Source organism: Plectropomus leopardus, chromosome 12 (genome assembly GCF_008729295.1).
Source record: "Plectropomus leopardus isolate mb chromosome 12, YSFRI_Pleo_2.0, whole genome shotgun sequence".
NCBI classification, from domain to species: Eukaryota; Metazoa; Chordata; class Actinopteri; order Perciformes; family Serranidae; genus Plectropomus; species Plectropomus leopardus.
Genome location: NC_056474.1, coordinates 15,628,239 through 15,655,157, shown reverse-complemented (window position 1 = coordinate 15,655,157; position 26,919 = coordinate 15,628,239). Strand labels below are relative to the sequence as shown.

Genomic DNA, 26,919 nt, shown 5'->3' with positions numbered 1-26,919 from the left:
TGGAATCTGTGGAGGAGGATGTACCTATGTTTGTATCAGTGGTTCATTGTAAGGTATAGAAAACAACACTTTTTGGTTTCAGGTGATTGAACACAGATGAAAACTTAGTTATGAATTTTATATTCAATTTCAGCCAAAATATCCTTCTAAATCATACACTCTAAACCTTTTATCTGAACATGAACTATTTAATTGGATTGTTGTTTAAACAAAAATATCACCTTAGCTTAGAGGAAATGCAATGAATGTTACTACTTTTTAAACCAAATGACTAATCAGGAAAATTATCAACAATTTTATTGATAATGAAGCTGCAGTCCTGTTTTTATTTATTTATTTACTTACTTTGCACTACAATGGCACAGCACCACAAATCTGAATTTGCTAACTTTTGTTGTTGAAATAACCCGCTGTTATAACCTATACTATAATGACCTGCTGATTTGGCTTCTGAACCACCCCGTTGCCTAAATGAGCTCTTAGTTTCAGAGCTAATTTAACTGGCCCCTGTGGTTTAAATGGGCCAGAACCACCACTGCCAGCATAATTAAACTTTTGGCTCATCATCTTCCGTTGAAGTGAGGAAATACCACTTACACACCCTTTCTTGCCAAACAGCACTACCTCGATCTGCTCCTGGCTGCTCTGCCTGCTCTAAGGTTAACGCTCAACAGATAGATTATGTGGTTGTAAGTCATTTTAACACCCAAGGCGTTACAGATTACTACATTACATCTTTAATAGCTTAATTAGTTTGAACATATATTTGTGTTGTTTCCAAGAGTTGTGAGGCCTGTTGTCACAGTGCAGCTGCAGCCAGGTCCTTTCTTAGGTGGGCTTGATGTGTCTGATCGTCGCAGTGCAGCCCTCACAGTTCTGCTGGAAAAGGCTCTGGGACACAAACTGTGAAAGCGAGAAGACTCGCTAATTAGGTTAGCGACAGAGGTGCGTATATTATTGTTATTATTTTTTTCTGATAACTATATGGAAAAGTTTGTTTGTAGCTACTTACATCAGACAAAGCCTCTAAAATCGTATTTTCCTCATTCCGGGATAAAACAGATATCTTTAGGTGAACAGTCACTATTTGGGCATCTGTAGAAGGAAAAGTTCAAATAAAAATGTAAGTCAAACGACATAACTGAAGCACACAAGTCCTTGTGACTGACTTTACCTTTACTTGAGCTTGTGGTGGAATCTGAGATTTTGTTGGACTCTCCAAGTTTGCTCCCATCTGCTGGTGAAGATGTGACACTACTGGTATCCGGAGATGTACTTGTTTCTTTCAGAGTTGTCCCTGTTGTCAGGACAAGGGAACTATTAGTGTGCATGCCAAAGGAGGTGAAATGCTAACTGAGCATCATTGTAAGCAATTAAAAAAAAATCAGTTTTGACAAAAGATGAAATAAGATTAGAGAGCTTTATAAATAATAATATAATAATAATAATGTCAGTCCCTCCAGTTTGTAGCAATGTTGGAAATGCAACAAATAATGCAGATTCAGCCAAACTCTGTGATTTCTGTGCAACCTTGCAATTTTTTTGTGCAATCATCACAATCACATTTACTGCAAATTTTACTACTTAAAATGGGGAAAATCTCATTTAATTGTAGAGCTGCGCACAGCACAATGATTTGCTCACACACAGTGTGACAGGGCAAACTATTAACATCAAATAACTAACGTTACCCTATGGTATTGGCAAGTTTAACAACAGAGTCGGGCGGCTTTGATATCGGTGTTAACAGCTTGGTGCTGGATGTTAACCACAGTAATTGTTGGCAAATAGCTGTTGATGCCCCCACCATGGCCCCCTGATTCCCACCAAATATATTCTAATTCTGTGGGAAACACCAAATGCTCATAGTAATGAACTCAGAGTCCAATTTTTGCACTTTTCACTTGCCACCGCAATTTCATTGCAAATAAACGCCTGTGAACATTGTAACATGTATCACAATTTTTTTTTTAGAAAAGCTGCTGTAAAATCATGTATTTCAACCTACCAAATCCTGGAGAGACAAAATACGGATTGCTACATTTTCAAAGATGACATAAATATGTAAAATGTACTTGTTCAAATGTGATTTTTTTTTTTTTTAAATTGCTTCCGCAGAGATCATAATGACCAACCTTTAGCTGTGGAGACTGTGGATGCTGAGGTTGTGAGGCCATCTAGTTGTGTAGATGCACTGGTGCTTTTTTGAATGGTTGTTGTTGTACCAGAAACTGTGGACACTGAGTTTGTGCTCACATCTGATGATGCAGTACTGGGTGCTGTTGTCGAAGAGACAGCAGATGATGAAGATAGCGAGATTTCTGTCATTGTGGATGTACTGCTTTTACTTGTGCTTGTTTGTGCTGTGTCGGAGGCTGTGGGTGCTAAAGATGTGCTGACAATTGCCAGTGTTGACGGAGTACTGCTGTAAGTTGTGGGTCCTGGAGAAATAGAGTCTGTAGAGGATGTTGTGCTGTCATCTACTGGTGTAGATGTGCTACTGTTTGTTGTGCTAACATCAGTGACTGTGGGTGCTAAAGTTGTGCTGGTAATTGCAAGCATCGTGGGAGTACTGCTGTTTGCTGTGATGGGTGCTGCTGTTGTAGATGTACTGCTGTTGATTTGTCTGGTTGCTGCAGTATCAGAGACTGTAGATGCTGAAGTTGCATTCACTTCAACCAGTGTGGATGCCGCAGTGTCGTCTGTTGTGCTGGGTGCTGTCGTTATATCGGGTGACAAAGTCGTACTGTTATCTACTTGTGCTGATGTACTGCTGCTTGTTTGGCTGATCCCTGTAGTAGTAGATCCCATGGAGGCTGAGGTTAAGCTCATATTTAAAAGTGCAGATGTTGAACTGAGTATTCTTGCTGACGAAACTGCGGATGAGAAAGTTGTGACATCATTTGCCAGTGTAGTTGAAGTACTGCTGCTTGTTGTGCTGGCTGTGCTTGGGAGCTCAGTGGGAAAATCTGCAATCAAGAAGAAATATTTGCACAATAAATATAACCTCATCTCAGTCTCAATTCCTAAACTGACATGCCAAAATCACTTTCTGTTTTTTCGTGTTTATTCATTTAATTATTTATATAGTTTATTTGCTCAAGACAATGCAAATCAACATAGTATAACGTCAGCCTGTTACACACAAGCTGCAGTAACTGATGTTTCACATATAGATATAATAGCTGTTGCAAGTTTCTCACTCCTGTCCTTTGTTAGCATAGTTGCTTAGTTTGCATACAGTAACAATTATGGTAAAAAAGGAGAAAATATTTAAATATAAATATATACAATATTTACATCAATGTAGCATAGAATTACAACATACAGCTACCATAAAAACGACAAAAAGACACAAAAGTAAGATATCAAGGTTAAAGACAGTTATGACACTCAACTATAAAACCGTTACAAAATAATCAAAAATGCTCACGTCTCTGATTTGGCTTTAGCTTACCTTTTAGCACTTTTGTTAAAAATCGTAATATCTTAATCTTATTTCAGTTGGTAGTGTGCTTCACTTACCTTGTGTGCAGGTTGACCTGTAGTCAGAACAGCAGTCATTGAATGTCACACAGGCCTCGTCACAGAAACAGCCCCTGAAACAGTTGGAGTTTTGACCGGGACAACACAGCACAGGTGGACGTGCACAGCCTGGAGCACACACAGCACAACTGTAAGCAATTACTGTAATTTCACTGCGTTGTTTCAAGATCACCACGGTGCCTTAAAAAAATCATGATTGTCAGACTGTAACAAACAGCAGCAAAGTGGATGACTAGTAGCACAGCTTGTGCTCGAGCAAGTAGTGCAGATATGATGGTAGTAGTAGTTGTAGCTTAGGGCCTCTAGATTGAAGGTCTGTAAGATATTTTGTGGCTGCCTGGTGGAGCTGTTAGAGCCCAAGGAAAGGTTGGAAAAGATCACTCAGTCAGAATGAGAGTTTGATGCATCTTGTGTGGATGCAACTGAGAAACATAAAAGGGACGTGTCTGATTTTTGTGGGGCTGAGTTGGAAGGTAAAATATGTTGCACTGGAGGAATGTGAGCAGGAAGCACAGTGTATGAGGTGGTGTTGTGAATGTTACCTGTTGGCACTGCTGGCTGAGCTGAAAAAAACAAAATGAAAGGGACAGTGACATGTCATTCCATGGTAATGCAGGATAAACAGCATTTAAAAGTTTTTTTTTTTACACACTGGTTGCTAGTGAAAGCCATTAAAAAAGCCATTTTCTTGTAAATGTGTGGGGTTTGATGCTAGTTGCACATTAGCCACTACAATAGACCCTGTTGTGTCATGCCATACATTGCATCCATAGCTGTCATAAGACACCCTGAAAGTAAATACAATTTGGTGGCATTAAGTAATAAGTAAGGAGTCACACAGTTGTCAAAATTTCTAAGTATTGATTTTATGTCAGGAGGAAATTGTGGCTAATCATTTGTTCACATAATTATTGTCATGATAACTACATCATGCTTCACTGGCTGTATTCCATCTACAATCGGTACAATTGCTGCAACTTTATTCTTGAAAGTACCTCACCAGTAACTTTTTTTTGGCTTTACATCAGTTGTGCTACTTTATTAGAATTACTGCATTTTTTATAATAAAGACATTAGTTTGACAAAATGGATTGATTTTTTTTGTAGGAAATGTTGACTGAAAAAAAAATTCACTCTAACAAAAGGTGTGTGTCTGTGTGTGTGTGTGTGTTAAATGCAGTAAAAAATAGAAAAATGGGAGGGAATGCATGTTTTTTTTCATGCCTAAAGGAAGAAAAAAAAAACACTTGAAAATATCTTGACTGACTTGATTGTAATAAATGTATAAAAGGATTAACTTAAACATTTGCTTGGGATGAAAGAAAAGAAAACTGAGATGGTTGTCAGTGGCATTAATGTTTTTTTGGTCTTTCCTGTAAGATTAGATGAGATCAGTTACAACAGATAGGAAACAGTGTATTTTCAGGTTTGACAGAAGATCATAACAGGCTCTTCAAAAGTCTAATACTTTTTAAAGAAATTACTCCTTTGTCTTTTGTACTTTTTTTTCTTAGTCAAAGAAAGGGTTGTAATTGACATTTTATGCAACATATATTCAGGCCTTTTCTTTAATTTGTCACTGTATAAATAACAGTTTTCCCAATAATCGTGTCACTTACCATTATCAAGTCTACACCAAACCTTTACATAAGACTTTCACACAATTAAGTGTCTTTTCTTAACCTCAATAAAAACTGGATGAGTAATTTGTTATTCTTAAGCCTATTTGTAAGGTTTATTTTCAGACTGAGGTCACTACAATTAGCACTGATAAATGACCTCTCACCAGCATGTAATATAACAGGTGGATGCTGTTTACTTACTACTTTAATTGCTTATGACCTATAAACCGAGTCAGAGATTCAGCTAAAAATAAAACTTAGCACTCAAGGACATCGACCAGATCCAGCAGGAGCTGCACTTGTGAGGCCCATTAAATTATTATTTACCATAATTTTTTGAGAGTAATCTGCTTAGTCATGTAGTATTTGAATTATTTAATCATTTGGCAATAGATGCTTTTCACAATCAGGTCAAAGAACAATAGAATAAAGATAGCTAGTTATGCAATTATTAATCAACCTCACTCTAACTGTGTATCTTAAATTGTTAATTGTGTATTATTAGATAATTATGTCATGACTTTAATTTTGTAAACTGTTAAGTGTGATAATATTTCACTCACCATTATACAGAAGTAGCAACCTCAGCAGGAGAACAAAGCACAATGCAAACCCATCCATGCCTGTGTGTGGCTGCCAAATGTAAGACTTATTTGTACAGGTACACTCCTGACAAGTATAGTCCTGTTGTCTGCCTGAGAAAGACAGCAACCTTGTCTACTGAGAGTAATATCATGTTACGGAAGTTCTGTAATGATTTTTTTTCTTTCTGTAATGATTAGAGCGCAGTCAGACTGTAGATATGTCAAGAATGCAGTGATGGCTCCGCTTCAGACAGGAAGACTAGACTGATGGCTGATGGTGACCCAAACGCACCAGTGCATGTTTATGAGAACAGCAGTGATTTAACAGAAGATCTACCAATGCACTGACATTCAAATACACATTATGACCAAGTGCAAGCGACATTTTTATAATCATTTATTGCACGTAGAGTTGCTTTCCAACAGAACATAGGATAGTGACAAATAGTACAGCTGTAAGAACATCACCTTTGAATAAATAGAGTACAAACATGTCTTTTAAAAAGAGACATTGATATGAGACTATGATGCACTTTGATATATGTAGATGATACACTTTACTGTGTAAATCAGCAGAAAGTTGTCATTGTTTTGTATTTATTGCCCCTAAGAGCTGGAATTAAAGAAAATTCAGGCTTAGTCATATTTGGCAGCTTATGCTCAGTTAAAGAAAAAAATAAATCAGCATTAATTCAGTCTTTTCTTATCTTCTAAAGTGACATATGTAATCAGCGTGGAGTTTTTTTGTAAACTGCCACAGTGATATTTCTACTAGTGGTCAAAACCTTCGCAGTGCCATGTCTCTTCCTTACATCCGTGTGATCGTCCGTCACACTCTCCAGCTCTCTCCAAACTCCTGAACGTTCCTGGCCCTGGTACCATCGGGCTTCATAAAGTCATTCCACTTTTGGCCGTCAAAGTTCCCACACAGACCTCCCACTTTCCTTTTATATATGCGAGGTAGAGTGATCTCTGCAGGAAAAACATCAAATACACAATTTCACTTGATGTATTGCATAAATGTCTCTCAGAGAATGAATCCTACGAATTCCAGGAACACCGCTAATTCTATTCAACCTGTTAATGGAGGTGAAGAGTAGTTACCTGCTTTACTGTGTCCATCAAACTCCACTAAGAGACCAAAGTCAGTCTTCAGGTAGATGCGAGAGGAGTGCGCCCAGATTTTCAGACCAGCAGTTGGTGAGGTGGGAGTATTAGTTCTCCTTCCGTCCACCTGGAGGGAGACATAGAAGAGAATGTGTCAGTGCGATGGAATTTATCATATTTAACTAGACTTGTCTGATCGCATGTTTTTTTTTGTATGTATATTTTGTGCAGGGATTTGTGAAACATACAGTTTTATCCATGCTGTTTGTTTGCTGTTCAGACTGAAATAACATATTCACGGTTCACACAAGATCAATCATACTGACTTGGATCATCCCCTGACTTTTCCTTTTGCACCATCACAAGGCTGATATTTTTTTCTGCTTTTATTATGACTAATTGTCTCCATAGTAATTCAGTGAATCTTTATGGAATTTGGTAAAGGCATTCCTGTCTCAGTCAGGATGAGGAGGATCAAAATCAAAATTTTTTCGTTTCCAGCCAAATAGATGCAAAACTAAGCCTCAGCTGGACTTAAGCTGAGTTTAGTACTAACTGGCGCAATAAGATGGGGAACCTGGTAAATGTTCTACCTTTTCGGCATCAGCATATCAGCATGCTTATTTTAGCATTTAGCAAAAACGTCCACTGTGCGTTGGTACTAGCCATGTCACGATACTAAAACTTTAGTAGTCAATACCAGTGCCAGTGAAATTCCAGTGAGATTCTTGACACCCAATTCAATGACACAATAAAAAACTAAAACAATAAATCCCATGTACTTAAACATCGCTTCTTCAATAAAACATTTAAATTTTAACAATTATCCCTGAAAGTGTGCTTGAACACAAGTACTGGTCAATGTGGGTTCATGAGATTTTGAGTTAGGAAATATATATTAATATACACCCTACATTATATTAAGATATTTCTCTTCCATCTTTGTTGTTGTTTAGCAGTTGTACTGGAAAGATTTGACGGTTTGTATTTTAGGAAGGCTATTTGTCCTACCCCTCCACTGTGTTTGGACAGCAGGGGAAAAGTGACAGTGAGAACAGCAGCATTTTTACACAACTAGATTCCCTAGTTAATGCAACCCTACAGGGCTGCTAGCATGGCTGTAGACTCTTGGTCTAGCTTTGTCTATATTTAAAATTCTCAAATGTTGTTAAAAGGTGATGTTCTAGTGGTAATATTAAAAGCATATTTTTTCAATTTTTCTGAAAATAACTGTGACCTTGGTAAAGTCAGTTTTTAAAAAAATATATTTTTTTATTATGTATTTGACTTCTTTAAACAAATAATTATGCAGAACATTATTAAAATTTGGAAAAAAATACCCTAAGGTATAGCAATTTCAAAAATATGTTCAAGCTTCTTTGATGTTAAATATAATATACTGTGGGCAGGCCTTAAAATGACATATCTCAGACTGCTCAGACATAATGAAGTCTGACCCCTGAAAAAAAATGTCAGTATTGCAGCTTTTTAACATGCTCTCTCTCTCTGCCTCTCTTGCTCTCATAAACACACAAACACGTGTAAAGGGCCAACAGGGAAATAACATATGACAGAGCATAATTTAGCACACATCATCTGCCTCACTGCTGTCGTAACACCTCACAGAGAAAATATGAGGCAGTGCTGGTTATTTCCCTCAGTGCTTTCATAAATGCCTGTGGGTGGGCAAAGATATAATGATATTATCCCATGAACACCATAGTGTGTCTGCTGAAAAGGAGCCACAGGAAAATAAGGTAGAGGATGTGTGTTGTTAAAAATGCCCCTGATACTTACGACCAGCCTTCGACGCCTCTTGAACTCCACGGTGTGATTGTACACTCTGATCTTAAGCTCTCTTAATCTGTGGTGTTCATCATGCTCTTCGCTGGTGTCATCATGTTTTTCATCATCATCATCATCATCATCATCATCATCATCATCATTATCTTCATCTTCATCCCTGACTCTGCGACTGTGGTCTTCTTCACTGCTGCTGTCATCATGATGGTGACTATCATCATCATCATCATCATCATCATCATCGTCATCATGTACACCATTGATGCCCTCAATGTAGACGTGTGGAAGCTTATTTGGCAAGTTGTTGGTCCAGACCAGTACATATGAGTGCTCACCCTCGAAGTCATGCTTCATTTTATCGAAGGTTCTGTACTCAGGGTCTCCTCTGATGGTGCACTCACTGAAGCCTTTGGAGCAACAAGTGTACAGCAATTCATAAATGACTGAACAAGATGTAACATGTTTTTCAAAAATCACAGTCAAATGTTGACATTCGTAGCACCTGTAGACTGGCAGAAATAATCGCCCTCCTCATTTTGAAGACAGACAGCATTTCCATCACACTCATCTTGGTCTTCGCAGTCAATCTCCCCGACGCCATCATCTCTTTCACATTCACATTTCTGACTGCAGTGGTTGGTGTACCACACTTCATTGAACTGACAAAAGAGACAGAGTCATTATACTGCTAAGACATCAATGTCCAAATGCATCATTTTTTGCAATAATGCTTGGGCTTTTAGAAAGTAAGGATTTGATGCTGTGTTGTCTCATTGATGAAGAGTCATTCTATCACTCACATGATGTTTGGTGCCATTCCTGTCCACACATCCACATTGTTGGATAGGCACACAAACCATCCTTTTATGCACAAAGCCTTTATCGCATACACATCCTGGCACACAGCCATCATCATCTCTGCAGTGTGGCGGGCCATTTAGGAAGGTGCAGGTTGGACTACAGGCAGGCATACAAGTGGTGTAATGACTGTTCGCTGGGCAAGAGGGTGCTAGAGAGACAAAGTGAGAGAGAAAGAGTATTTCGTCTTAGCTCACCAGTGAGTTATGCCACTGGCATCTAATATATAAAGTAAGCTATACATTATGGGGGACCCAGTCAGTATTTTATACAGGGAAAAGACTTGGGTGGTATCACGGTATTATGGTATACCAAGGTATTTAGTAATCCTGCTGGTATGACTTTCAATACTGCCAAAAATACAAACACTCCTTTTCAGTTAAACTCATACTGAGATGCTGTACTGACGATGTATTACATGTATGTTGCGCCGCACATCAATACTGTTACATACTTTATACGCCATTGAAATTTCAGGAAGGTAAGAAAAAGATGCTGCCCAAGCTTAATAAGGAAATACAAACTTCTAACTTACTTGGTACAGTTGTGGTTGGTGGTTTTGGTCTAGCTGTTGTTGTCGATTCTGGTACATCTGTAGTTGTTGGCTGAGGTCTGATTGTTGTTGAATGTGGTTTATTGGTTGTTGTAGATTGTGATGTAGCTGCTGTGGGTTTAAGTGTAGGCGGGGGTTGTGGTTTAATGGTTGTTTGTGGCTGCGGTTGAGTTTCAGTCGGAGGTTGTGGTCTGGCTGTGGTTGATGGTTGTGGTCTAACTGTTGTTTGTGGCTGTGGCTGACTTTCAGTAGGAGGTTGTGGTCTGGCTGTGGTTGATGGTTGTGGTCTAACTGTTGTTTGTGGCTGTGGCTGACTTTCAGTAGGAGGTTGTGGTCTGGCTGTAGTTGGAGGTTGTGGTCTGGCTGTAGTTGATGGTTGTGGTTTAATGGTTGTTTGTGGCTGCGGTTGAGTTTCAGTCGGAGGTTGTGGTCTGGCTGTGGTTGATGGTTGTGGTCTAACTGTTGTTTGTGGCTGACTTTCAGTCGGAGGTTGTGGTGTGGCTGTGGTTGATGGTTGTGGTCCAACTGTTGTTTGTGGCTGTGGCTGACTTTCAGTAGGAGGTTGTGGTCTGGCTGTAGTTGGAGGTTGTGGTCTGGCTGTAGTTGATGGTTGTGGTTTAATGGTTGTTTGTGGCTGACTTTCAGTCGGAGGTTGTGGTCTGCCTGTGGTTGATGGTTGTGGTCTAACTGTTGTTTGTGGCTGTGGCTGACTTTCAGTAGGAGGTTGTGGTCTGGCTGTGGTTGATGGTTGTGGTCTAACTGTTGTTTGTGGCTGTGGCTGACTTTCAGTGGGAGGTTGTGGTCTGGCTGTAGTTGGAGGTTGTGGTCTGGCTGTGGTTGGTGGTTGTGGTCTAACTGTTGTCTGTGGCTGAGTAATAGGCTTTGTAGTGGTTTGTGTATCACAGTCGGTTGCAGCTGCTGTTGTTGTGGCAGTTGTTGTTGTAAAGGTAGTTGGTGGTTGTGGTTTCACAGTTGTTTGTGGCTGAGTTTCAGTTGGAGGTTGTGGTCTAGCTGTAGTTGGTGGTTGTGGTTTGTCTGTGGTTTGTGCCTCGGGATGACTGTCAGTTGGAGATTCAGGATTAGCTGTTGGTGGTAGTTGTGATCCAGCTGTAGGCTTGTGACTTTCTGTAGTCTGGGTTTGGGTTTTAGCTGTTGTTTGAGGTTCATTAGGTGTAGCTGGTTGCTCTGGTCTTGCTGTTGTTTGGGGTCTGTCTGTAACTTCAGGTTCTGGTTGCTCTGAAGTCTCAGTTCTTGGGTGCTCTGTTGTTGGTGGATGGGGTTTTGTTGTTGGAGCATCAGTACTTGGAGTTCTTGGGGTTGCAGTTGTTGCTGGCTTTGTAGTGGTTTGTGCATCATCAGTTGCGGTGGTGTCAGTTGTTGTGGTGGTGGTTGTTGATGAAGTTGGTGTTGCTGGAGGAAGCCCTGGAGCTTCTGTTGCAACTGGATTCAAGGCTGTTGGAGTGGGGGTTGTTGGTTTAGCCATGTCAGTAACTAGATTTCACGTCAGTCACATTAATTTTCATTTATTGTGTGTATGACCTGAATTGAATGCCATTAGGAAGACAAAAATACCTGAGCACTTCCCATGATGAAGTGATACGTCATCTATGGCAACATCAGACTGATCGTTGGAACCTCTTCGCCCCTCAAATATGATCTAAAATAAAGTGCAAGGGTTAATATCAAAGCATTGCATGGCTTCTATAGCACTGAGATTCATTTAGTCCAATTACTCTCATTTATTGTTTCAGATAGTACAATATTGGTGTTTCTCTCTGTTTTGCACATTAGACAGGCAAGGAGAAAATACATCTAACCTGGAAAGGTCCAGTTGTTGTGATGTCCACCTGAGCCAGGTGCCACATGTTTCCTTGATCATTTCTCTTCCGCCAAACAGGATTGGCAAATCTGTCCTGGTACAAGTAGACATGGAGGCCCATTGTATTGGCTGAACCGTACATGTGGTACCAGAACTGCAGACACTGACGACCAGAGTCAGAGCACTCAGAGCTGATGAGACGAGCCGTGTCTCCATGTGACGCACTGTTGGCTTCGATGTAAAGATAGTGGCCATCTGGTTAAGGACAGAAGAGTAAGATAAGTTCAAGTAATGCATAGCATATTAGAAACTTTTCTTCAATCATGTTAGAATTTCAAGGGATGCCAAGTTGCAGCTAAAACTGGATGCTAAATGTTGACAATGCAAATGTCTTTCAAACACAGAAAGACTAAAAATGACTTGAATTTATAAGCAGAAGCTCTACTGGCTCCGGATGCTAAAAGAATGATATCTTAATACAGTATATTTGGAGCTCTTGGTCAGACAGTCTACTGTTCTGGTTTTGTAAGGATGAACTTATCAGCATCCAACAACAGGTTCATTCCCCAGTTCAAAGTGTGACCGTGGCTCTATGTTTTTCCTGTCAGTTCTGCACGAAGATTACTTGGCCTGACGGCTAATTACCTCCCATGGTGTGATCAGAAGAAGGCCCGGTCATCAGCGTAGGAGTGGAGCCACTCTGCCTTGTCCAATCAAAAACATCAGCAAGAAGTTGACTCCACTGACATAGATCTTGTTCAAAATTACAGTCGAGGTGGCAGACTGGAAACAAAAGTCAGGCATATATATATAGATAACTAGAAATCACAAAAAAAAATGGATGTGGAAAAATATGAAATGTGGAAATCCCAACACCAGGGGTGTGTAAAGGCTGCTGTGGGATTAGCACTGTACCTGAGTGTGGTGGTTGTCCGTTATCAGCAGCTTCAGTAACATTGTCCTTATTGACGAAATTGGTTGTTGCTTCCACTATGGGAGGTATGGTGGCATTTGCTACAGGGGGCGGAGCTGTATCAGGTAGCTGAGTAGTAACGTTGACCAGAGGAGGCTCTGGAGCTGCAGTGGTTTACACAGTGACACTTAGATGAGCTGTGTTTCTGTTAGGTTTAGGAGGATTTGTTGCCGCAACACCACTCAGACTTGCAACAATTTAAGATAGCTTAATATCTGCAGATATTTAAAACATTATCAAACTGTACAGACTTATGATAAGCAGCACATTTTAACAGGGTTTAGAGGTACTTATTCATTGTGCGTGTTTCTTACCAGAGCATCGACCAGGATAAAGCTTTATATCATCAATTGCAACATCGGACTTTTCATTTGAGCCTCTGCGCCCCTCAATGATGATCTGAGATAGCAAGCATAATTGATTTGTTACTTTTGTAAGATGTCTCCCATTGTTAATATTTTATCATTACAGCATCATTGGCTGACAATCTTTAAATAATCTGAGTGCCTGGTAGAGAATGTCTAACCTGGAAAGGTCCAGTTGTTGTGATGTCCACCTGAGCCAGGTGCCACATATTTCCTTGATCATTTCTCTTCCGCCAAACAGGATTGGCAAAACTGTCCTGGTACAAGTAGACATGGAGGCCCATTGTATCGGCTGAACCGTACATGTGGTACCAGAACTGCAGACACTGACGACCAGAGTAAGAACACTGAGAGCTGATGAGACGAGCCGTGTCTCCATGTGACGCACTGTTGGCTTCGATGTAAAGATAGTGGCCATCTGGTTAAGGACAGAAGAGTAAGATAAGTTCAAGTAATGCATAGCATATTAGAAACTTTTCTTCAATAATGTTAGAATTTCAAGGGATGCCAAGTTGCAGCTAAAACTGGATGCTAAATGTTGACAATGCAAATGTCTTTCAAACACAGAAAGACTAAAAATTACTTAATTTATAAGCTGTGGCTTTACTGGCTCAGGATGCTAAAGGAATAATGTTTTCATACAGTATATCTGGAACTCTTGGCCAGACAGTCTACCGTTGTGGTTTTATAAGGATGAACTATTTAAGCAAGCAACAACACGTTCGTTCCCCAGTTCAAAGTGTGACCGTGGCTCTATGTTTTTCCTGTCAGTTCTACACAAAGTTTACTTGGCCTGATGGCTAATTACCTCCCATGGTGTGATCAGAAGAGGGCCCGGTCATCAGCGTAGGAGTGGAGCCACTCTGCCTTGTCCAATCAAAAACATCAGCAAGAAGTTGACTCCACTGACATAGATCTTGTTCAAAATTACAGTCGAGGTGGCATACTGGAAACAAAAGTCAGACATATATTTAGATAACTAGAAATCACAAAAAAACTGGATGTGGAAAAAAATGAAAAGTGAAAATTCACTAGGGGTGTACATGAGCTGCTGTGGAATTAGCACTGTACCTGAGTGCGGTTGTTGTATTTCATCAGGAGTTTCAATAACAGTAACATTGACCAGAGGAGGGTCTGGGGCTGCAGTGGTTTGCACAGTGACACTTGGAGGATTTGTTGTCACAACACCACTCAGATCTACAACAATTTAAGATAGGTTAATACCTGCAGATATTTAAAACATTATCATGCTACACAGAAGCAACAAATCTTTAGGGTTTAGAGGAACTTGTTCATTGGGCATATTTCTTACCAGAGCATCTTCCTCTATAAAGCTTTACATCGTCAATTGCTACATCGGACTCTTCATTGGAGCCTCTGCGCCCCTCAATGATGATCTGAGATAGGAGAACAGTATTGATATCATGTACAAGATTGATCTTTCATTAGATATAATACCATTACTGTTTGGCAATCGAAAATCTTCTGGGAGATGTCTGACCTGGAAAGGTCCAGTTGTTGTGATGTCCACCTGAGCCAGGCGCCACATATTTCCTTGATCATTTTTCTTCCGCCAAACAGGATTGGCAAAACTGTCCTGGTACAAGTAGACATGGAGGCCCATTGTATCGGCTGAACCGTACATGTGGTACCAGAACTGCAGACACTGACGACCAGAGTAAGAACACTGAGAGCTGATGAGACGAGCCGTGTCTCCGTATGTCACACTGCTGGCCTCGATGTAAAGATAATGACCATCTAAGAAGAGGAATGCAATGATTGTCAGAGACACTTTCCATGGGGAGAAAGAATTTTTCCTTACCACTATGTATTTATAATATTACATAGACAAAAACTTTATTACCTCCAGTGTGGTCACTAGAGGGCCCAGTCATTGCAGTGGGGGTGGAACCACTTGTCCATGTCCAGTCGAAAGCATCTGTGATCATCTGATTCCAGTTACAAAGGCTGCGGTCGAAGCTACAGTCCATACTGCAGACTATAAAGGAAACATTTGCAAAAAAATATGTAAGTACTGAGGCCCTTATGCAACTTCCTAAAAATTTAGACAATCTTTAACTTCTATTACCATTAGAAATTGTTCATTCACTAGACATAAATGTTAATTTGTAACCACGCTTCAGCTTTCTGATGCAAAGCAAGTGGCCCATAAAATACAACTTCCTGGCACCAGGCACTTACCAGAGTGTGAGGGGAGGACTTCTGCAGTTATAGAAGGAAGCTGAGTTCCACCAATCAGGCCAGGGAAGCCAGCTAAAGAGAAGTGATTATAGACTTTGTTTAAACTCAGAAATATCTGGGTGACATTCGGGATGAAAGTTACTCCACCATTTCAATTGTTTCACCAAATACTTTTATGATACAGTATATCTTAAGTCAGATTCAGAATGTTTTATTTCCCTTTTAGTTAGAGGTAAATTTTACCTGAGCATGAGCGAAAGTGGATGGAAATGTCATCGATGGCCACATCTGATTGACCAGTAGAGCCTCGAATTCCCTCCACTATGATCTGAAAGAGCCAATTGAAAAACATCTTTCATGAATTAGAATACATTAATCTTTTAGGTCAATTTATTGTCTGAATATAGTGTCGGACTTACTCGGAATGGACCAGACACTATGATATCAACGTTTCCTCGATGCCAATCTGGTCCCTGGTTGTTCATCATGGACCAGAGCTTAATAGCTTTATTGTCTTTAAGCAGGTAGATATTAAGGGCCATCGCTGTGGCCGAACCATACATATGGTACCAGAAGTTCAGACAGAGTGGGCCATTATAATGGCACATTGAGCTCCACAGACGAGCTGGATCTCCATGGGTTGCACTGTCCCCCTCAATATACATGTAGAACCCAGCTAAAGAAAATAGCACGATAAACATGAATTATGAAATACAAATGCAGGTACACAACAGATGTGATTATGTGGCCTGATGTTTGGTTTTACCTCCAGTGGTGTGGTCCTCGTTTGGGCCGGTTAAGCTTGTTGGGGTTGGTCCTGAATATCTTGTCCAATCAAAACTGTCCTGTATGAGCTGCTCCCATCCACATAGATTTTTTTCAAAGTCGCAGTTTATGGGACAGACTAAGAAAAATGATATACACACGATGGCTATCATATGTATTATGAGCTCTTTATTCACATTAATATTACAGCATGAGAATATATTTGTATTTTAAAATAAATCATTAATTTTTTATTGGATTATGCCACTGACAGTCCAAACTAGTAACAAATAAACCTTCCCAACCATGAATGCCCTTACAAGTCTGATCTGGTGTTGGTGTTGTAGGAGTTGGAGATGTTGGTGGTGTTGCGGTGGTTGGGAACTCAGCTGAAATGGGGGACAACAAAACAAAAAGCCAAAGAAACAAAAAAAAGGAAATGAGTTCACCACCTTAGCTTTTTTGGCGCCCTAGGAGGTATTTGTGTTAGGCAACCCTGTCCATATCTTAACCACCCATCTTCTCCAATTTGCTCATGACAAAGTAAAAAAAAAAACAAACAAAAAAAAGAAACGATTGAATTGGTGTATTTTGTAATTTGCTCATGCAGTGGGCTGGCTCTGTGCCATAATCCAAACAACGAAAAGAAGTAGCAGTGAGTTGAAGATATTGTTGGAAAAGAGAATCATTAGGTAATAAATACATGACAAATAACAGGACGACTTCATCCAATCTAAAGCGCAAACAGATTACCAAATTTTTGAATTTATTAGAAATACTGTTAAAAAAATGGCACAACTAGATATCATAATACTACAAATCCACCATGCTATTATCATAATTCTCATGCCCGACTCAAACACTCACCACAGGCTGTGTCCGTCTGCCAGTGGGGAAGGTCCACTCCTGCAACCTGGCATGCTGCTGCATAGGACTTGAGAGACTCACAGAGGGTGTGTCGATCACCATTTGTGGCGCAGTAGTCATACACACAACTATTGAGGAAGATGTTCGGGTGAATGGATTCATGGCAGGGCTTAAAGGCATCCCCTAACAGGGTGTAACACTCGTTGTAGGCCTCATCCTCCTCATTATAATCACAGATTCTGGGATCATTTGGATGGGAAATACACCTAAAGGCGAAAGTTTAGACAATTAAATAGAGATTTAGATATTTGTATTCATTATTCTTCTTCAAGCACTGTTGGGTTGGAAAGGCGTTACAAGCCGTACTTGCTGAATTAGTGGATCCACTAGCTTATATTAGCTCCCACCAGACTTGGGTGGTGTGCAATGCAGTAAACTGAAGTGTAGCAATATTAACATATAGACTGACATGTGTAACTGGTCAGAAATATTCTCAGCAGTCAGCAGCAATATCTTAACTGTTGACATGTCTACTTCTGCAAGTGTCAATTGCTTTGTGTACTTGTTTGTACATGTGCGGCACCTCACTTTAGGTTGTTAGCATGCTATCATTTGCTAAGTAGCATTAGACACAAAGTATAGCTGAAGCTGATGGAAATATTATTTGTGCCTCACTGCTTATATGGCTTACAAAAACTTTTTTCTTTTCATTTACTGTTTAATTTGTATATGTTTTTCCCCTTTTGGAGGTATTAGAAAGTCATAACACTTATTTAATTTGTACTAAAATGTGTGCAGATACCCTTCATAGTAGGATAGCTTACTTATCATCGCCTGGCACCCTCCAGCTGTCACCAAATTCAAATGGCCCAGTGACATTTTGGCCTGCTGGTGCTACGAAGTCATCGTCTTGGCGATCAGAGTAGGTGCCACACAGTCCACAGAGTTCATACTTGTAGCGCTCATCCACCTGCAGGAAGAGTCTGTTCTGCACATCTGTGGTCATTCTGAGGCCAAAGTTTGTCTCCAAGACAATGTATTTTTTCTTCAGGTAGACCCACACTAAGCCGTAAGAGCCACTGGTGGAATAGGGAAGATGGACACGGCTATTTTTCACCTAAAGAGAGGACAATACATTATTTGTAATGATTTTGTTCTTATGAGAATTTAGTTTATTTAAAATGCTCTTTTCCCCTATTGGTATAGTTGATGCAACCAAAATTAGCTGCTCAGGGCAAATTCACATATAGGTTTACAATTAGCAATTACTTTGTATATTTTTGTAAGACTTTTGTGGCAAACAAGTTACTTCCCTCAGTGGCATGTTACAGAGTAATAATTGACCCCTATAAACATGGGTGTGATGATACCAAAGCCATTAGATCCAGTAAATGGGTCAATTGCAGGTTGATAGCAGGTCATGAGACAGATTTGCACAACAGCCTGTGATGCATTCATGTGCTATAAAAGAGAATTGCGAGGAGTATTCATGCTTACATAGACCTCTCCACTCTGATTCAGGGTGAGGTACAGATCCTCAACCTGAAGGGTCGCAGCTTCCAGCTTGGACCGGGTGAAGTTGTTAAGGGGGGGATGCATGTTGTGTCCTATCACAGTGAATTGGACCGAGCTTTGTCCACCGCACGTGGTCATCAGTGTGTAACTGCAGCCCCCTTGAAAATCATACGCCATCCCATCAAAGGTGATGTAATGTGGATCACCGTACACGCTGCAGGTGGCAGGTTTGAAAGGGAAGCAGCCTTTGACTCCATCCTGGACCTTACAAACCTCATCCTTTGCACATTGCATTGAGGTACACTGCACGTCATTGTTACCCATGCACCAGCACTGCTGCACACACTCTCCGTCTGAGAACGTTGCTCCTTTCTGCAGGCAAAGGGGAGATGGTGAATAAATTTTAACACAGTAGAAGTGAATAGGTGAATATGAAATTGTTCCCTGTTGACTTACCTCATAGTGATTTCCATTGTACCAGCACCCACAGTCCTCTGCCGGGACACACTTCCCCCCACTGAACTTGAAGCCAGAGTCACAGTCGCATCTTTCCTCACAGCTTCCACAGGAGCCAACTATATCCAGGCTGGAGCAAACTTCGGGGCAACCATCAGCACATGAGTTGTAGTGGCTGTTATCACCACACTGAAGGGCTAAGAGGGACGCAAGAGAGGGGAGGAAAGATGCAAGGGTATGAACTTAACTGTCATTGTGTTATTGCAGTCATTATTTGCTACTATTTCCCTTATTTTGAAAATAGGGGGAGAGAAATAAAAGCAGGAAGCAATAAAGCAACATACGGCAGAATGTAGAGTTCCTCCAAGTGGGTATGGCGACTCCAGCCTCCTGGCAGATATCTGCGTAGACCTGCAATGTCTCACATAGCGCTGCTGGGTCACCATGAGCAGTGCACATGTCGACTACACAGCCCCTGAAGTAGCTCTCTGCCCCCAGGACTGATAGGCAGCCAGCGAAGGGCCCTGTGCTGGAGAGGAGACCTCCACAGTACAGCTCACTGGCATACTCGGCCTCTTCCAGTGGGTCACACTGATGAGGTACTAGAATGGTTTCACAGGACGAGGTGTTTGCTCCAGTCTGCCAGCTCTTGGCCAAAGCTGTGGCATCTGGGGCATTTGTTCCATCGGGCTTTCTGAAGTCATCTCCTCTGAGGTGGTTGAAGTTTCCACACAAGCCACAGACTTTATTAGAGTAAGTGGGTGGTAGCCTGACATGGACAGCACCAGCATTGTCAAAGGTGACCAAAAAGCCAAAACTGGTTTCCACTTCAACAGCAGCAGGGTTGCTCTTAATGTTGACAGTGCTGAGGCTCAGTGGAAGTGTCTTCCAGACACCATTAACCTGAAAAACAGCGAAAGTTTTAGTCACTGTTGTGAAATGCATGCGTTTCCAAGTGCCTATTTTTCAGGGCACAACGGCTGCAGCCCCCAAATTGAGACACAGCTTTTGGAACGCAGCAGCGTGCACTGCATGTCATGTAATGAGGAACAACCAGTCACAGCTGGCAGATATCTTTCCTTTCTTCCTTAAATATCAGTAGGAGTAGTTGCTTATTTTGATGCAGCGATAACCTGAACATCTCTCCCACGGACTATGTTTTAGGCCCAATACACACTTAACAAACACCTGAAACAAGATCTGCTCTGCACTCAGGATTTCTGGTGAGAGGGTTATAATGTTTATGGCCGTTATGATGCAACGTGCCTGCACGCTAATGTCCATAATATTTCATTGCATTGCTGACTGTGTGTTAACCTGCATATGACAAACAAACAAATCTGGAATCAAGAGAAGCACACAGTGCTCAAGCTCGCTTTTCTAGGCTGTTAAAAATGCAGCATGTGTACGGCCCCTTAGACTTCTTTACCAGCTATCTTCAGTGTGGACTTACTGTATCTGACAGTTTTCATAAAAATCTGAATTCTGGAGAGAGAAACATCTTTGGAAATTGATAAGGCAGATAAGTCCAGGACATTACGTCACTAAACTCTGCACTTACGATAATCTCAGTTATCAGTAGAATGGGCTGTAGATATGGAAACTGCTCAATTCAGTACTTATTACAGCATAATGGCAAGGTGCCACAAAAATGAAGTTGCACAGATAGTACTTTCACAGACAGACTGGCCCTTTTCCACTGGACAAAAAACCCACTAACACCCACTAACATCTGTTTTTTGTTTTTTTTTAATTTATTGGATAATTTTACAGTCAGCATTCACTCCAGGGTGAAATGACGGCAGTAGTCACGAGTCTTTATCAACTTTAACTCAGATGAGCTTTAGTTGGCAGTGATGGAAATAGGACACCTGGGCGGATGTGCTAATTTTAGCCCCTTTGCCTGCGCAATGCAATAAAGGGCCACCACAAAATACTGTCCATTTCCATACTAGAGGCACTCAACAAACATACATACATATAGTCTGCACTAAGTTTGATAGGGAGATTAAATAAATAGAGATAAAAAAAAGACTACCGAAACATTTTCACTTGCCTTTCTGCTACGTTTTGCTGTTTAATAACCGGTTTTCCAGCCTGTCCATGACATCATTCGTATCACACCAGGAAAAAGAGAACAAAAAAGGCATACTTGTCTACTTGTTAAAACACAGTATATTTCTTGTTATATCTTATATATATATCTTATATCTTATATTGTTGTTGGGTTGTCTCACATTTGAAAACCTGCATACGCGCGCTTATTTTGATGGAAAAGGACATTAGGGGGATAGGATTACTGTATTTTTTTAACAGATGTAAAATACTTACATTACCCTCAAATGTGTGTTGTCAAACCGGTTATATTTTTATTAATTTAGATTGACAAACTTTTGAAATGTCGCAAAAAAGTGAATTAGAAGTGCTTCAGTCAACTGATGTGGTGCAAATATCCTGTATAAAGCGTAGTTTCATCTCATGTTGGCGATATAGGCAAGACTTCAGGCACTAATTCGATCTCCCAGTAAACACAGTAGAAAAAGTAGAGGTATGCGGACCGGAGATAAATCAAGTCTCCTTGCATCCTAAGATGAGAGAAGTCCTCTGGAATTTGTTTTAATCGGGCAAAGTTCAATTGTTCTTTCATATCAGCTAGTATTGGCCATGATATCTGCTTTTTGGAGACAAAATACAAATTAATGCAATAATTCTTATTTACAGGACGATGGTTATACAGTGGAAACAGCTGATCAGTCATGTGAGTTTAATGTTTGGTACCTCAGAATTAATGCTTCACAAGCCCTACCATATCCCCCCAACTCTTTTTTTTGACAAAAGCAGAAACACCCTGTGAGTGCAGTTTTGTTTTTTTTTTGCACAGTTGAGAAAGTTTTGTCTTTTTTTTTTTTTTTTAATTATTTTTTGGCTTTTACATGTGTTGTATATGGGGCAGCTTAAGCATGAAAGGGGGAGAGGAAATGACATGCAGCAAAGGCTGCAGGTTGGAGTCGAACTGGCAAGCACTTTGGCAAGGACACAGCCTTAACACATTAGGTGCCTGCTCTACCAGGTAAGCAACCTGGTGCCCCTAGTTTTGTCAGATTTTGACATTCCCATAAAGCTTTTCTAATGCGATACTTGCGATACAAAACTGTGCATAAAACTGCATGCTGTCGGTAAACAACTTAGGTGTGTAAACTGAAAATAAATTAGTATTAGAGTGCCAAAAATGAGTAAATAGCCAGATGGTTACAGCAACTAAAAAAACATTAAATAAGTCTTTTTTGGATATGTAGGCTCAGCAATAATTTTTTATGAAGATAAGATAAAACTGGAAAGCTTTGGATGACCGCGTGACATTTTAGCTTTTGGGGAGAATTGCTCATATATTTGCAGATGCAACATACACCAATGAATCACAGTGTGCCTACCTAAATTTCTATCCTTTTAAAGTGCACTCACCACAACCCGGTGCGTCTGCCCTCTCAGCAGGGACACTCTGAAGTTCTCCAAGTCCACAACGACCTGCTGAACAGTTGGCAGAGATGAGTTCCAGATCTGCTCATTGACTACCTCCACACTGAACATGGGCAGGGCCTCAGAGGGTGAGCAGGTTTTAGCCAGCGTGTAGGTGCAGGGAGCCATGAAGCGGAACAGCACTCCATCAAAAGTGCTGCAGTCTGTGTGACTGTGTATAGTGCACGTCCCAGAGGTGGAAATCCCACTGGAGCTTCCTGTTTGAGGACCGCAGATTTGGCCTCTAGGGCACTGAGAGGGAGAGCAGGAGAACTGGCCTTCAGAACAGAGGCAGCGGGTGGATTCGTCTGTCCATAGCTCTGTGTTAGATTCACACTGGGGTCCTGTGGGAGATGCAACTGAGTAAACAATCACTGTATAATCACAACACCATCTGGCTAGGAATATCTAATTAGTAACATAATGATTAGTGTTAGTACTATATGGACTCCTCTTAAAGTGTGTTTTTTTTTAACCTGGCTCCTGTTTTCCTATTTGTTATGCTTTTGTATGTAAAATTACTATTGGGAACAACAAGTTTTGAAACTGGCCCAGTATTGAGCGACAACACTGCAGCCGGGAGCTACGAAACAGGCCGCAATGTAACCACTTGGAAGAAATAGGCGCTGTCAATGTATGTCCACTAAAAGTGTTTGTTTTTTGTCTCTGACAGGATCAGATTATTATGAGTGTCTGACAACATTATGGAAAGGATTCCCACAGAGATAAACTTATATGCAAAAGAGTAAGATCCCTTTTCGTGTAACCATAAACAGCCCCAAAATCACTATCACCAAACCCGCCAGACTCCTCAAAAATAAACAGTAATTTTAGCCTGTTTAGAGCCAGCATATTATCTCATGTGACTGGGTGAATTAAGGATTTACTCCAACCAAACCAGAGCTAGTGATTGTTTGAACCATGTTAAGACAAACCAAGGTTATTTTGTTTAGTGTTATTTTGTTTCTGTCAACTCTGAATGAAGTGTGTTTCACAATGATAAAATCACTGTTAATTTAGATGGAATCTGGTGGTTGTGGTGATAATGATTTCAAAGCTGTTTCTGATTGAAAAAAAAGGATCTTATGCTTTAAAACAAAATTAACCTGGGCAGGGATCCTTCTCATAATATTGTCCGACACTTATAATAGAAATCTGAGTGGCAAGTGGTAAAAACAAGTATTTCTGGTGGATGTAAATTTACGGTGCATAATTGCCACGAGTGGTTACAGTACAGCCTGTTTCACTGTCTGCAGCGCTCTCACTTAGTACCATAACAATTTAAAAATCTGTTGTTCCCATTTGTAATATAGACACTAAAACAGAGGAAAATAGGGTCCAGGTTGAAAAATAAATCAAAGTTAGTATTTGAATTGTCCAACCTTTTATTCATGTACATGATACTTCTTCCTCAAAGGATTGAGAAACTTTCTTACTGCTCCACTGAATTAAACTCCCGACTTTAAAGTTCTGAAGTCTTAAAGTTAAATCATTTTTTGTATTTTCAAGCTACAGAAAGATTTTTCAATTTCACTGACAGTAATCTAGGAAGTTTTAGGACAGTAACGGTTTATGTCTTGCATAATGATTATCATCAAGAGTAAAAGAACATTTACCACAAGAGCCTCGGTTTACACCTATCCGGTTAAATGTGAACTGTCCCTCCTTGGACACTGCTTCGATTACAACCTTATAGAAAAGCAGATTATCAATTTAAATATAAACAAATATATTTAATTACAGTTTCATAATAGGTATGTGGTTTAATACAATTTTACCTGGGTCCCTGGTTCCATGATGTTTAAGGGGACAAACACTTGTCTCCAAGAATCCCTTAGGGGAACAGCTGAAGTCCAGATTTCTCTCAGACCAGTGCTGCTTTTCAGCAGAGCGCGAAGTTCTGACCCATTAGCTGCAACTGGCAATGTGTACCAGAACTCCAGACAGGCCTCGCCCTCCAGCCCCAGAGGGCCACTCTCTAAAGTAGTCACTACAAAATCATCTGAAGGGGAAAAGGACAACAAGAAAATGTCGTACACCAGATGATCCACATAATCCATATAATAGAAAGTGACTGGATTATTTTATAAATAGTTCTAATGCTAACACTTTCTAAAAAGTCAATGACGATCACCACGCCTTTCTGTGAATCACACAATATAAATAGTGAAATATATTTTTAACTATGCAGGTTTCGGGATGAGCTTTTATGTCGTATCATGACTTTAATCACATCAGAAATAGCAAACCATTTCCTTGTCTTTGTGATTGTAATAAAACAGGAAGTACATCTGTTGTGGTGCAATTATCATTAAATGCAAAATAGCAGTTTGGAGTGTTTTTGTGCTAAATTTGAACCGTAAGTGCAGAGTCTCTACTTTGATTGCCCCTGGGAGAACACCAGACTATAAAAGATTATTAGCCTGCTTCAGATCAATTAGTGATACGCGGCATCGGGCACAGACTGACTCACAGCCTGCCTGTAGATTACAACAGCACTGTGAACCAATGTCCCAAATCCCCTTCTAAGGGGTGGGACAAAATGAAAGGTTACTACAGTTAAGTTATCTCTTTGTGTCAAAGTGAACTCTAACTGAACTGTAACCTGATAACTTTGTGTGTTTGTATGTATATATATATATATATATATATATATATATATAATATATCGGTGTCATAGGATGTTGACTATATTTGGCTTTCAATTTCATTTTTAAATTCGATTAGTGAAAGCCATTATGTGGTATTTTGCAGAAATCATCTGTACCTGATTTGCGTTGGCTCCAGTCACATATCAGATTGTCGTGTCTGTCGTAGAAACACTGTGACACATATTCTGGGACAGAAAAGAAAGGGTTTATATTAAGTTAATTAATTATCAAGTACAGTATGCATGTATCTCTGTGTATTTATCTGTTTATTTAAACCCTTGCTGTTGTGACAAATTTGTATTCAAGCAATTGTTGTAATTATCTACAAGACTTGTAAAACGTCATACCTGCATTTGGCCTCCAATCGGGTAAAGCAATGAATGAAAAGTCTTTTTCAGCCCTGAAATAAGAAGACAATCATTACAGATTCCTTTCAATTTTTTTGCCATAAATTAATATACAGTAATGTGATTGACTTTAAAGCAAAACCTTACCACAAATCAAAATCCCATTCACTTTTCAATTAATTAAATAAATACAAGTATACTAATATTTCAAATAACACATCAACTGTCACATTGACTGTCAAAGGCTTAATTATCTCGACACTCACCTGCACTGAGTCCCTGTCTGAGTTAGAAAGAGTAGAGTCACTGTGACCAACAAATCTGTGTGGATGCCTCCAAGCATGGCTGATCTCTTAACGGCAGCCTCTCAGCTGCTCTCCCGTTTCTAATACTCTCTTCCTCTTTGATGAGTTGAAGAATGAATGATGAGCAGTTGCTGTTGTCGAGCCTCTCTGTGGAAACACAGCTTATGGGACCCTGTAGCTGCCAGCACAGAGGCGTGGACCCTCTTGTGTTGTTCTCAGAACAGAGCGGTGGCTTTTTAAGCATTTATAGCCCCTCCACCTGTCCAGGTAACCTTGGCAGTGGGTGGAGAGAGAGGAGTGGTGGACAGGAAGACATCAAAGGGGTTGGACTGAGTGGGTGGCATGAAAGTATTCTACAAGTGATGACAGCAGCGAACACAGTTACGGCAAATAGTGATAGGAAAGGTCGGGGTCATAAAAAGCACTGAGCAAGCAACTGAATAGATGTTAAACTTGGTTAGGGCAAAAAAAAAAAAGGACAGATTGAGTAAATTGATCATTTTTTGATGGAAGAAAAGTAATATGACAAAGATAAAGTCTGCAGCTAAACATTGCACAGAGAGGTTAAAAGACAGAAACATTATGTTGTATTTTTCTGCTTATCATTATCATCAAAACATACACATTCATAATCTATTGTCAATCTTTCTCTATGATAAAAAAAGCTACAGCATTGTTGCTGCTCTCCTCTGCTGGCCTTCCTTTGGACAACAGTCTATTGTGGTGTTAATGCTTGCGCACACATAGAGGGATACTTCCGATTTTCATCCAAGTTTTTATCATAACGATGTGCGTAGTGGGTGTACGTCAATTCTGATAACCCCTCCTTCTTATCAGCGCCCAGATCTTTCTGCTTATCTCTCAGCTGTTATCCAGAGTCTGTCATCCAGTGGAACTTGCTGGCTCTAAAACTATTGTTGAAAGTAAATATACATATTTGGACTGGACACAAAGAGTGTAGAAACGGATCAAGAGAATGTCCCCCCCCCCCCCCCTCTCTCTCTATGAAACACAGCGACAAAACCTAGGAAACTATAGAACTTGGCAGCTCTGATCAAAAATAAG

At 40.2% G+C, this 26,919-nt stretch overlaps 2 protein-coding genes across 5 annotated transcripts; both read right to left on the bottom strand.

Moving 5' to 3' along the window:
- Positions 1–341: 341 nt before the first annotated feature.
- On the bottom strand, positions 342–5,809 carry LOC121952030 (cell wall protein DAN4-like). Its single transcript, XM_042498540.1, has 7 exons — positions 5,732–5,809; positions 4,089–4,109; positions 3,526–3,654; positions 2,136–2,969; positions 1,175–1,297; positions 1,013–1,095; positions 342–903 (listed from the first exon to the last, which is right to left on the bottom strand). Exons 1-7 carry the CDS (start codon positions 5,787–5,789, stop codon positions 829–831), a joined length of 1,323 nt encoding a protein of 440 aa, XP_042354474.1. The 5' UTR covers positions 5,790–5,809; the 3' UTR covers positions 342–828.
- Positions 5,810–6,136: 327 nt separating this feature from the next.
- Positions 6,137–26,045, bottom strand: LOC121951504 (zonadhesin-like). 4 transcript variants are annotated; one of them, XM_042497848.1, is made up of 33 exons: positions 25,816–26,045; positions 25,550–25,602; positions 25,319–25,387; positions 24,330–24,553; positions 24,168–24,240; positions 22,498–22,895; positions 19,380–19,938; positions 19,036–19,232; positions 18,562–18,951; positions 17,889–18,181; positions 17,065–17,330; positions 16,518–16,586; positions 16,199–16,336; positions 15,852–16,108; positions 15,676–15,760; positions 15,433–15,504; positions 15,095–15,229; positions 14,732–14,988; positions 14,543–14,627; positions 14,302–14,427; positions 14,039–14,176; positions 13,392–13,648; positions 13,180–13,264; positions 12,808–12,969; positions 12,538–12,675; positions 11,891–12,147; positions 11,646–11,730; positions 10,056–11,525; positions 9,463–9,671; positions 9,165–9,321; positions 8,657–9,069; positions 6,857–6,986; positions 6,137–6,724 (listed from the first exon to the last, which is right to left on the bottom strand). In XM_042497848.1, exons 1-33 carry the CDS (start codon positions 25,890–25,892, stop codon positions 6,582–6,584), a joined length of 7,467 nt encoding a protein of 2,488 aa, XP_042353782.1. In that variant the 5' UTR covers positions 25,893–26,045; the 3' UTR covers positions 6,137–6,581. The 4 variants fall into 4 exon arrangements, with proteins under 4 accessions (XP_042353782.1, XP_042353783.1, XP_042353784.1 ...); XM_042497849.1 differs by lacking the exon at positions 16,518–16,586; XM_042497850.1 differs by lacking the exons at positions 13,392–13,648; positions 14,039–14,176; positions 14,302–14,427; positions 14,543–14,627.
- Positions 26,046–26,919: the final 874 nt, after the last annotated feature.